Here is a 13,029-nt window from a genome sequence, read left to right on the forward strand (position 1 = left end):
TGGGGCAGTGGGATTAGTTTGGGATTGATACAGGGCTATGTGGAGAGAGCGGGGCAGTGGGATTAGTTTGGGATTGATACAGGGCTATGGGGAGAGAGTGGGGCAGTGGGATTAGTTTGGGATTGATACAGGGCTATGGGGAGAGTGTGGGACAGTGGGTTTAGGTTGGGATTGATACAGGGCTATGGGTATAGAGCGGGGCAGTGGGTTTAGTTTGGGATTGATACAGGGCTATGGGGAGAGAGCGGGGCAGTGGGTTTAGTTTGGGATTGATACAGGGCTATGGGGAGAGAGCGGGGCAGTGGGATGAGGGTTGTACCAGGGGTAACAGCAAGCATTGGAGAGCGTATTATTTTTAATAGGGACTAGGGAATGAAAGGTGGTGGTGAGAGTCTGGTTGAGCAGATCGGTGACTGCAGAAATGCCATTGTTAAAAGAGGGCGAAAGGTTGGACCGTTTTGAGTTGATAAGTGCAGTTGTAAGAGAGTTTGGGGAGAGTTTTATTCCAGGGGCAGATACAGAAAGGAGTAGGTTTGTCTTGGGGAAAGGGGCATGTGGGTCTAGAGCGATACAAGGAAATGGTCACAGATTGTCCCATCTGTAATTGACACTGTTGGAGTAACAAGGCAACGAGAGATTGCAAGGCCAAGGAGGTGTCTGTGAATATGGGTTGAGGAATTTACATGGAGGGAGTGATTGAGGGAGGACAGGAAGGTCATGAACTCAGAGTGAGTGTGAGCTCATATGGTGAATGTGGGCTCACTCCAGACCTTTAAAAGGGGAAGTTGAAACGTTTCTGAGAGGACATTGCCAGTTACAGGGAGTGAGTGGACACTTTAGATTGTGATGTTACCGGAGCAACAGTGCTCTCCCTGGAGCCTCAGGCAGTTGGAGAGCAATTGCCCGGAGGCTTTTCCTGAATTGGCCACGTTTCTTTGTATGTTCCGAGAGATAGTGTTACTGGGAGGTGGGACAGGAGCATGCCAGGTTATTCTGTCTGACAGACTTTATCTACTGACAGTCTTTGTGTACATTTGTATGTGCAGACTGGGGATTGTCTCTGGGACCTGCCTGGTGTGTGGCTCAGAGACTTCACCCAGTCAATACCTGAGTCCAACGACAATCCCCAGTCAGAAGCTGGCAAGATGGTTCGCTTTATTGACTGGATCTGGCGCTGGCTCCCATGGGTAACACTCACTTTGATCAATTTGTCCTGGGAGCCAGAGTGTCTGTTCCCTTGCAGGGTCCACCCTTCTCACCCTAAATTCCATAGCAACATAGAAACATAGAAATTTACAGCACAGAAGGAGGCCATTCCATCCCATCATGTCCTCACCGGCTGACAAAGAGCCACATGGCCCTCGGTCAGCAGCCCTGAAGGTTACATATAAACCTATGAACAATGACGGAAAGGCAAAGAGCACCCAGCCCAACCAGTCCGCCTCACACAACTGTGACATCCCTTATACTGAAACATTCTACACTCCACCCTAACCAGAGTCATGTGATCTCCTGGGAGAGGCAAAAACCAGATAAAAACCCAGGCCAACTTAGGGAGAAAAAATCTGGGAAAATTCCTCTCCGACCCATCCAGGCGATCGACACTAGTCCAGGAGATCACCCTGGCCGTATTCTATTCCCTGCAGTACTTACCATTATATCTGCACCGTCCAACAAAAGGTCATCCAGTCTAATCCCAATTACCAGCTCTGGGTCTGTAACCCTGCAGGTTACTGCACTTTAAGTGCCCATCCAAACATCTCTTAAAAGTGGTGAGGGTTTCTGCATCAACCACTCTTCCAGGCAGCGAGTTCCAGATCCCCACAACCCTCTGCGGAAAGAAGCCCCCCTCAAATCCCCTCTAAACCTTCCACCAACCACCTTAAAACTATGCCCCCTCGTAATAGACCCCTCCACCAATGGAAATAGACCCTTACTATCCACTATGTCCAGGCCCCTCAATATTTTGTAGACATCAATGAGGTCTCCTCTCAACCTCCTCCGTTCCAATGAGAACAAACCCAGCCTATCCAATCTGTCCTCATAACTAAGAATCTCCATTCCAGGTAGCATCCTAGTAAATCTCCTCTGCACCCTCTCAGGTACAATCAAATCCTTCCTGCAATATGGCAACCAGAACTGCACGCAGTACTCCAGCTGTGGCCGAACCAGAGTCTTATACAATTTAAGCATAACCTCCCTGCTCTTATATTCTATACCTCAGCCAATAAAGGCAAGCATTCCATATGCCTTCTTAACCACCTTATCCACCTGGCCTGATACTTTCAGGGATCTGTGGACAAGCACTCCAAGGTCCCTTTGTTCATCTACACTATTAAGTGGCCTACCGCTTAATGTGTATACATACCCTTTCCTTATTAGCATTCACAAAATGCATCAAAGGGGATAGAAAGGTGTTTCTGCGGTCGCAACCGAGACTCGAGGATGGTATGTTGCCTCCCTGGTGCAAGGGTCAAGGATGTCTCGGAGTAGCTGTAGGGCATACTGGAGGGGGAGTGTGAACAGCCAGTTGTCGTGGTACATATAGGTACCAACAACAGAGGTAAAAAACGGGATGAGGTACTACAAGCTGAATGTAGGGAGCCAGGAGTTAAATTAAAAAGTAGGACCTCAAAGGTGGTAATCTCAGGATTGCTACCAGTGCCACGTGATAGTCAGAGTAGGAACCGCAGGATAGCTCAGATGAATACGTGGCTTGAGCAGTGGTGCAGCAGGGAGGGATTCAAATTCCTGGGGCATTGGAACTGGTTCTGGGGGAGGTGGGACCAGTACAAACCGGACGGTCTGCACCTGGGCAGGACCGGAACCAATGTCCTCGGGGGAGTGTTTGCTCGTGCTGTTGGGGAGGAGTTAAACTAATATGGCAGGGGGATGGGAACCTATGCAGGAAGAGAGAGGGAAGTAGAATGGGGCAAGAAGCAAATGATAAAAAGAAGAAAAGTAAAAGTGGAGGGCAGAGAAACCCAAGGCAAAAAGCAAAAAGGGCCACATTGCTGCAAAACTCGAAAAGGACAAAGTGTGTTACAAAGACAAGCCTGAAGGCTCTGTGCCTCAATGCAAAGAGTATTCGGAATAAAGTGGATGAATTAACTACGCAGATAGCAGTTAACGGGTATGATGTCATTGGCATCACCGAGACATGGCTCCAGGGTGACCAAGGCTGGGAACTCAACATCCAGGGGTATTTAACATTTTGGGAAGGATAGACAGAAAGGAAAAGGAGGTGGGGTGGAATTGCTGGTTAAAGAGGAAATTAATGCAATAGTAAGGAGGGACATTAGCCTGGATGATGTGGAATCGGTATGGGTGGAGCTGCGGAATACCAAGGGGCAGAAAACGCTAGTGGGAGTTGTGTACAGACCACCAAACAGTCGTAGTGAGGTTGGGGACAGCATCAAGCAAGAAATTAGTGATGCGTGCAATAAAGGTACAGCAGTTATCATGGGCGACTTTAATCTACATATTGATTGGGCAAACCAAACTGGTAGCAATGCGGTGGAGGAGGATTTCCTGGAGTGTATTAGGGATGACTTTCTAGACCAATATGTCGAGGAACCAACCAAGGAGCTGGCCATCCTAGACTGGGTGATGTGTAATGAAAAGGACTAATTAGCAGTCTTGTTGTAGGAGGCCCCTTGGGGAATAGTGACCATAATATGGTAGAATTCTTTATTAGGATGGAGAGTGACACAGTTAATTCAGAAACTAGGGTGCTGAACTTAAGGAAAGGTAACTTCGATGGTTTGAGGCGTGAATTGGCGAGAATAGACTGGCAAATGATACTTAAAGGATTGACAGTGGATAGACAATAGCAAACATTTAAAGGTCACATGGATGAACTTCTGCAATTGTACAACACTGTCTGGAGTAAAAATAAAACGGGGAAGGTGGCTCAACCGTGGCTAACAAGGGAAATTAAGGATAGTGTTAAATCTAAGGAAGAGGCATAGAAATTGGCCAGAAAAAGCAGCAAACCTGAGGACTGGGAGAGATTTAGGATTCAGCAGAGGAGGACAAAGGGTTTAATTAAGAGGGATGAAAATAGAGTACGAGAAGAGGCTTGCCGGGAACATAAAATCTGACTGCAAAAGCTTCTATAGATATGTGAAGAGAAAAAGATTAGTGAAGACAAACGTAGGTCCCTTGCGGTCGGAGTCAGGTGAATGTATAATTGCAAGTTGGCTCCAAAATTGGCTTGGAGGTAGGAAGCAAAGGGTAATGGTTGATGGATGTTTTTGTGACTGGAAGGATGTTTCCAGTGGGGTTCTGCAGGGCTCAGTACTGGGTCCCTTGCTTTTTGCGGTATATATCAACAATTTAGATTTGAATATAGGGAGTATGATTAATGCTTTTGTTCTGCATCCTTTTTTAAATAGGGGCGTTACATTTGCGGTTTTGCAATCCACTGCGACCGCCTCAGAATCCAGGGAATTTTGGTCGATTACAACCAAAGCATCCACTATTGCTGCCGCTACTTCTCCGAAGATGTAGGCGTCAGGTCCAGGGTGGAGTGTCTCTGCACCTTACTACAAACTCACACATGGCATGGATATATCAGACACGGTCACTCTGTGACCTTCACCTTTATTGCTAGGACCAAGGAGTGCTGACCCTGGGTGGGACCTCCTGTTTTATACCTGGAAACCAAGGTGAGGAGTGTCTCCCGCAAGTTCACCCCCCTGTGGTCAGGGTGTGCATTTCTAGGGTACAGGTACAGTGTGCATGAGTTACAGTTACATACTTATAGTCATTGCAAGATGGTGAAATACATGACATCACCTCCCCCCTTTAGTCTTTTAGTTTCAGTGGTTAAGTCTATCGGGTGGTCTGCGCTCTCTCGTGGAGCACTGCAGTTGTGACTCTGGTGGCTGAGCCTCAGCACGTGTCTCTGTCACTTGAGGTGATTCCGGCCTGTCCGGGCTGGCCACAGGGACTGTGCATGCTGAGGGCTGTCTTTGTTGCTCGTACGCTGGCAGTGGTGTGGGTGCTATCTCATCATGCCCTTCTTCAGGTTCCTCCGTGTCTGCACTGAACCTTGTCTTTACTTGGTCCAAGTGTTTGCGGCATAGCTGCCCATTGTTTAGTCTGACCACCATGACCCTGTTTCCTTCTTTGCCAATTACGCTGCCCTCAAGCCACTTGGGTCCCAAAGCATGGTTAAGAACAAATACCGGGTCATCTATTTCTATACACCTCCCCCTTGAGCCTCGATCATGGAGCTCGGTTTGGGACTGGTGCTTGCCCTCAACAATGTCTGCCAGGGCTGGGTGAATGAGGGACAGCTGCGTCTTGAGCGTGCATTTCATGAGGAGTTCCGCTGGTGGGACTCCCGTGAGCGAGTGCGGCCGGGACCTGTAGGCTAGCAGGAGGCGCGATAGGTGGTACTGAAGGGTGGGACCTTGGATACGTAGCATGCCCTGCTTTATGACTTGGACCACCCGTTCCGCCTGGCCATTGGAGGCCGGCTTGAACAGAGCTGTCCGGACGTGCTTGATACCATTGCCCAACTTAAACTCCTGGAACTCATGGCTGGTAAAACACGGGCCATTGTCGCTGACCAGGATATCCAGCAAGCCGTGGGTCGCGAAAAGCATACGCAGACTCTCCACGGTGATGGATGTCATGCACGAATCTAATATGATGCACTCGATCCACTTCGAGTACGCATCGACAACGCTCAGGAACATTTTCACCATGAACGGGCCCACATAGTCTATGTGAATACGTGACCATGGGCTCGTGGGCCAGGGCCACGGGCTGAGTGGAACCTTCCTGGGGGCATTGCCCAGCTGAGCACACGTCGTGCATCTGTGAACCCAGTGTTCCAGGTCTGAGTCAATCCCCGGCCACCATACATGTGACCGGGCAATGGCCTTCATTAACACGATGCCTGGGTGCTCGCTGTGGAGTTCCCTGATGAACGCTTCCCTTCCTTTCTGGGGCATGACTACCCGGCTGCCCCATAGCAGGCAGTCGGCTTGGATGGAGAGTTCATCCATCCGTCTCTGAAACGGTCTGACCTCCTCGGGGCATGCCCTGTGTGCGGGCGCCCAGTCCCCAGTCAGGACACATTTCTTTATCAAGGATAGGAGGGGGTCCCTGTTGGTCCAGAGTTTGATCTGGCGGGCTATGATGGGGGAGCCCGCAGTGTCAAAAGCCTCAATGACCATGACCATCTCAGCGCTCTGCTCCGACGCCCCCTCGGTGGTGGCCAGTGGGAGCCCGCTGAGTGAGTCAGCGCAATTTTCGGTGCCTGGCCGGTGCCGTATGGTGTAGTCAGACGCAGCCAGTGTGAGGGCCCAGCGCTGTATGTGAGCTGATGCATTAGCATTGACAGCCTTGCTGTCTGACAACAGGGATGTTAACGGCTTGTGGTCCGTCTCTAGCTCGAACCGTCTACCGAAGAGGTACTGGTGCATCTTTTTCACACCGTACACACACGCGAGTGCCTCCTTCTCGACTGCGCCGTATCCACGCTCTGCCTGGGAGAGCGACCTGGAGGTGTAAGCCACCGGTTGGAGTCGGCCGTCATCGTTACCCTGCAACACACACCCAACCCCGTAGGATGACGCATCGCACGTTAAAACCAGTTTTTTAACAGGCGTCATACAAAGTCAACAGTTTGTTGGAACAGAGCAGGTTCCTCGCCTTATTGAAAGCCCGTTCTTGACAGTCCCCCCAAAACCATTCACAACCTTTACGCAGGAACATGTGTAACGGCTCCAACAACATGCTTAAGTTCGGCAGAAAGTTCCCGAAATAGTTCAAAAGTCCCAGGAATGATCACAACTCCGACGTGTTTCCAGGCCTGGGCGCCCGGTGAATCACCTCAGTTTTTGATTCAGTGGGCCGGATCCCGTGTACAGCAACCCTCCTGCCCAAAAACCCGACCTCTGGGGTCAAAAACACACACTTGGCCTTTTTCAGCCGCAAGCCTACCCGATCCAATCGGCGTAGCACCTCCTCCAGGTTGTGGAGGTGTTCCTCGGTGTCTCGACCCGTTATGGGAATGTCGTCTTGGAACACGATCGTTCCAGGGATGGACTTGAGCAAACTTTCCATGTTTCTCTGAAAGATAGCTGCTGCCGAACGAATGCCAAACGGACACCTGTTGTAGATAAATAATCCCTTGTGTGTCGTGATGGTCAGAAGCTTGGATTCTTCAGTCAGTTCCTGAGTCATGTCGGCCAAAGTGAGGTCCAGCTTCGTGAACAGCTTACCACCTGCCAGTGTGGCAAAAAGGTCCTCCGCTCTCGGGAGCGGGTATTGGTCTTGCAGCGACACTCGGTTGATGGTGGCTTTGCAGTCGCCACAAATCCTGACCGAGCCATCTGCTTTAAACACAGGAACGATGGGACTGGCCCAGTCGCTGAATTCAACGGCCGAAATTATGCCCTCTCTGAGCAGCCTGTCCAATTCACAATCAATATTTGTCACACATCACGTACGGCACCGCTCTGGCCTTGTGGTGCACTGGTCTGGCGTCTGGAGTGATGTGTATCACTACTTTAGTGTCTTTGAACGTTCTGACACTGGGTTGAAACAGTGACCCGAATTTTTGCAGGACCTGTGAGCATGAACTTCGCTCCACGGATGAAATGACGTGCACATCCCCCCATTTCCATTTCATCTCAGCTAGCCAACTCCTCCCCAAAAGCACGGGGCCATTTCCCAGAACGACCCAGAGTGGCAGCTGGTTCTGTGATCCATTATATGTTACCACCAAGTTTGCACTGCCCAGCACTTGGATGATCTCTTTGGTGTAAGTCCGTAGCTGCGTCTCAATGTGTTCTAGTTTGGGCCTGCTAGCTCTGTGTGGCCATAGTCTCTCAAATTGTTGGCCGCTCATGAGTGACTGGCTAGCTCCCGTATCCAGCTCCATGTGCACCGGGATGCCATTCAGTAAGACTTTCATCATCATGGGTGGTGTTTTAGTGTATGAGCTGTGGACGTCAGCCACGTGAACCCGCTGAACTTCAGCATCCATGGCTTTACCCCAGGCATCATCCTGCACTGCAGACCCCTCGTCTGGTTCCTCTGTCTCGCAGATTAGCCTCGCTACTGCCTTTTTGCACATCCTGGCCAAGTGTCCACTGACATTACAAATCCTACAGGTATATTGCTGGAACCTGCAGCTTCTCGCAATGTGTCTACCCCCCACATCTCCATCATGAGCTGAGATTGAGATTGCGGTTAACAAAGGGACTATTATCCAGCATTCCCCTCTGATTGCCCATTTGGCTGTTTCTAAGCACTCTGATGGTGGGTGTTAATGGTCCCATCGCGGGACACATTGTTCCTCGAGATGGCATGAATTGACGATCCCCTCTCCATTGTCCTTGTTGCAGGCCCACCCTAGAGCCTGTTGCTGCCTGGACGGTTTCGAAATGCCCTTGCCTGCCTGCGGGGTCCCAAGCAGTTTTCACCATGTTAACTCCCTGGTCCATCACCACGTTGGGACCAGTGCTGCGTGCGTAAATTAGCTTGCTCTCCTCTTCCCCTGCCATAAAGGTCTGAGCTTTCAACGCCGCCCCTTCTAAAGTCAAGTCCTTGGTCTCTATGAGCTTCCTGAAAATGCCGGCATGATTAATGCCCTCGATGGCAAAAGTCCCTTAATATCTCGCCCTGCAGGCATCAGAGAACTTACAGAAACTGGCCAAGCACTGCAGTTCTGCCACGAAGTCCGAGATGTTTTGTCCCTCCCGGTGCCGGTGAGAGTAGAACCGGTGCCGGACCATGTGTACACTACTTGCCGGCTTGAGATGCTCACTGATCAGTTGGCTGAGCTCTTCAAAGGACTTGTCCGCCGGCTTTTGGGGTGCGAGCAGGTCTTTCATCAGCGCATACGTCTGTGGACCACAGCTGGTCAGTAGATGCGCCCTCCGCTTGTCAGCCGCTGTCTCTTCCAGCCAGTCCTTTGTGACAAAGCTCTGCTGGAGTCTTTCCACAAAGTCATCCCAGTCCTCACCCACACAGTAACGTTCCTCTGTGCCACCGGTGGCCATCCTCGTGGTTCGGTGATTCCCGTTTCTCGTCGCCAAATGTAGTGTCCCTGCACCTTACTACAAACTCACACGAGGCATGGATATATCAGACACGGTCACTCTGTGACCTTCACCTTTATTGCCAGGACCAAGGAGTACTGACCCTGGGTGGGACCTGCCCTTTTATACCTGGAAACCCAGGTGAGGAGTGTCTCCCGCAAGTTGACCCCCTGTGGTCAGGGTGTGCATTTCTAGGGTACAGGTACAGTGTGCATGAGTTACAGTTACATGACCAAATCATTACAAGATGGTTAAATACATGACACAGGGGACTTGTACGCCTTTAGTCCCATTATTTTACTGAGCACTACTTAATTAGCGATAGTGATTGTATGAAGTTCCAACCTCCCGAAAGCCCCTTGCTTATCCACTATTGGGATGTTTCAGTGGCTTCTACCGTGAAGACGGATACAATATATTTGTTGAACGTTTCTACCATTCCCCAGTCTCATCCTCCAGGGGAGGAACATTTACTTTAGCCACTCTTTTCCTTGTTATGTACCTGTAGAAACTCTTACTGTGTTTTTATATTTCGTGCTTGTTTACTTTCATACTCTATCTTCCCTCTCTTTGTCAATTTTGTATTTGTTCTTTGCTGGCTTTTAAAAGTTTCCCAATCCTCTGGTCTCCCACTGATCTTGGCCCATTGCAGGCCCTTGTTTTCAATGTGATGCCATCCCTTATTTCCTCAGTTAGGCACGGATGGTTGTCCCTTCTCTTACAGTCTTTCCATCTCATTGGGATATATTTTAGTTGCGAGTTAAGAAATATCTCCTTAAATGTCTGCCACTGATCATCAACCGTCCCGTACTTTAATCTATTTTCCCAGTCCACTTTAGCCAACTCTGCCCCCATACCTTTGTTTTCTCAATAATTTAAGCTTAGGTCACTGGTTTGAGAACTAACTTACTCACCGCCCAACAGAATTTCAAATTGAACCATGTTATGGTCATTCATTTCACTGCACCAGATCTAAGATAGCCTGCTCGCTGGTTGGATCCGTAATATGCTGTTCAAGGAAACCATCCAGGATACACTCTATGAACTCTTCCTCGGGGCTACGCTGGCCAATTTGCTTTGTCCAATCAATATGTAGGTTAAAATCGCCCAGGATTCTTTCGGTGCATTTATTACAAGCCTCCATCTGCCACGATCTTGCATGGCAGAGTAGGCTCGAGGGGCTCAATGGACTAATCGTGCTGCTATTTACTGCAAAAGCTTCCATAGATATGTGAAGAGAAAACGATTAGTGAAGACAGACGTAGGTCTCTTGCAGTCAGATTCAGGCACTGATGGAAAGCCTGGCCGACAGGAGCGGCCATCGTACCTGGTGTTGGACCTCCTCCTTACCATGCTGGGTTGTGGGGATTGGTGCAGGGCCGGGCCGAGTGGCTCCCCCTAGCCACTCACTCACTGCTTTGGTGAACAAACCTCTATCTGCTGCTGCCCTGGACTCTCGCTGTAACTCACCTGGCCTCACTTCTGGGAAGGTCAGTGACATCAACCAGCCAATGGGAATAGATCCTGCCGCCAGCTTTGTGCTGGGTACCAGAGCTGTATATGCTGTGCCGAGCGCGAGTAAGAACATCCATATGTGAGGCAGGGAGGGGTCCTGAGGAACACTACCCCATTGTCTAGGCAACGGATGTCGCCACCTTAGTGCAGGCGGGAGACCAGCTACTTTAGGTGGTACTTTAGGGCGTGCCATCCTTTTGCAGGTCACTGCTGACCTTGCAGAGGATCCTGACAGATTGTCACTCCCCGCCCAGGGTGCCCTGTGTAGACAGTGTGTGAGTGAGTGTGATAATATTCACCATGAGGGAGAGTGACTCGGACACAATGGGCCTTAAATTCCGGCTTCGCCGGGTCAGGCCCAAGTGTACATGCCCCGGAAACCGGCTTTTCCGATCTGTCAAAGATTTCTCCATATGGATTCTCCACATCCCGGGGAGAAGACCATTTGTGTGCGTGAGATTGGGTCATTTGCCCAAATCATGCCCAGAGAATGTCCTTCAAACTCTTAAACCAGGTAAAAGCAGGTCGATATATTACTTTTACCAGTGTAAGAGTTCTAAAACAGATCAAAAATAAACTGAAATACATATTTTTACAGTAAAAACCCTTTCCACCAAGGATCATTTATTTTAAACCTTATTGAAACATGTTAAAAAAATTCCAAAACATTTTTTTAACAAAATATTTAATTGACTTTAATTTCAATTAATTTTAAATATGCAATGTGTTTTTTAATTTATTCTGTTGCTTTTCAATATTGAGGTGTTTATTCACATTGATAATATTGGGAACTCTGAAAAAGCGAGTTGCCATTATTATCACTGAGAATACTGCAGCGTGATTGGTGCTTCAGGCCCATGTGACTCCAGCTTTACTGTACGTATGGGGAAGGCCATTTCCCTAACGCTACACATGGAATGAAGGTCTCGGATGGGAATCGAAGGTTTACGTAAAATATCCTCCGGTCGGAGGCATTTGTCCGAAGGAAGCCCCCAACCGGGATTTCCCCCCCATTATCTGGTGGCATTGAGTTCTGAGGCTGTAAAGTCTCTGCTGCTTCTTATCGTTTAATGCATTTTACAATTACAACAAAGGGATCTTTCAGCACATTCTTCCACTGCTCCCGGAACTTAGTCTGTGTCACGGCGTAAATCCCAGTGTTTGTGCAGCAACTCAGCTGCTGCAGCATGTATCCTAGTTCAGTTACAGACATAGGTATATATACAGGATGTGAAATCCAACCAATCCGGTTTTGCATAAGAGCCACCATATACATTGCCCATAGCAGGATGAAATTCCCCGAGATAACAAACAATAAAATCATGGATTTCCTGCGAATCTCCATCTCGGGGTCTCTGGGACTCTCCCCACTGCTGTGACCCCGGAGTCTCCTGCGAGCTCTGCTGGCCATTAAAATGTGTCTGACAGTGAGAGCATTGAGCAGCAGGATCAGAATAAATGGGACACACGGGGTTAGAATATAATGAAGTAGTTCGAATACTGCCCAGCCCAGTGATGCATAATTAGTGTGATACACATCACAAAACCAGGGGTTGTTACCTAGCACATACCAACCTGTGAACATAAAATACCAGGGTATGTTCTTTAAACAGCTCAGCACAGTCACTGTTCCCAGAACCACAGTCGCCGTTCTCTCGGTGCTATATTTAGTTTTCAGCTTCTGGCAACAAATGGCCACAAATCGATCGAAGGTGAAAGTGACGGTGAACCAGACAGAACAGTCTGTGGCTGCATAGAGCAGGACGGCGTGGATATTACACAGGGGGATGGAATACACGAAAATAAACTGTTCCCTATAACGAATTGGAATGTGCCTCAGTATCAGATCCAGGATCACGACCAGTAGATCCGCTGTTGCCATGGCCACCAGGTAACGAGTGACACATTTGGAGAGTCCGCACTTTCCCCGGGACAGGATCACAATCGTCACTAAGTTCACTGTGAGGAAAGGAAATAACCAGTTAAATTAAACATCAGGCTGGGAGCAAGAGCAGAAGATTAATGGGATTCGGTCTGCAATCTGCAAATCATTAGTGACATGAAATGATATAATCTAATTCTCGTACCTGAGGAAATGAATGCAGGGTTTATTGCAAAAATAATAAGGAATCAATAAATGAAATGGGGATAAAGACAACATGAAATGAACAGATGTTTGATCAATGAGACATTAAATGATAGATCTACCTTTAGTTCAGCAGACAACAACACTGCCCAAGGTAACAGGGACACACGGGTCAAGAACCTCTCAGGAAGCCTTCGTGTCCCGGGATCAGTCAGCACCGAGAGCGGTGGGATTCGCTTCTGTGCCGCTGTGTTGGTGGGAGGGGGCGGTGATGGGGGGAGAGGGAGGGAGACCCTCATTGTATTCTTGTTCCTGCTGAGGATCTGGATTCTAATTAGAACTGAAAGTGAGTGTAACAGAAAT

At 49.0% G+C, this 13,029-nt stretch overlaps 1 protein-coding gene and 1 pseudogene across 1 annotated transcript; both read right to left on the reverse strand.

The window, feature by feature from the left end:
* LOC139266711 (scavenger receptor cysteine-rich domain-containing protein DMBT1-like) overlaps window positions 1–13,029 on the reverse strand; it is a 285,380-nt pseudogene that overhangs the window by 98,454 nt on the left and 173,897 nt on the right.
* LOC139267483 (probable G-protein coupled receptor 139) lies at window positions 11,674–12,531 on the reverse strand (the record flags this gene model as incomplete). The annotated part of the gene is made up of 1 exon (XM_070885865.1): window positions 11,674–12,531. A coding segment is annotated over one exon (858 nt), but the record flags the coding sequence as incomplete, so codon positions are not given.

The sequence above is a fragment of the Pristiophorus japonicus genome, chromosome 7, assembly GCF_044704955.1.
Source record: "Pristiophorus japonicus isolate sPriJap1 chromosome 7, sPriJap1.hap1, whole genome shotgun sequence".
NCBI classification, from domain to species: Eukaryota; Metazoa; Chordata; class Chondrichthyes; family Pristiophoridae; genus Pristiophorus; species Pristiophorus japonicus.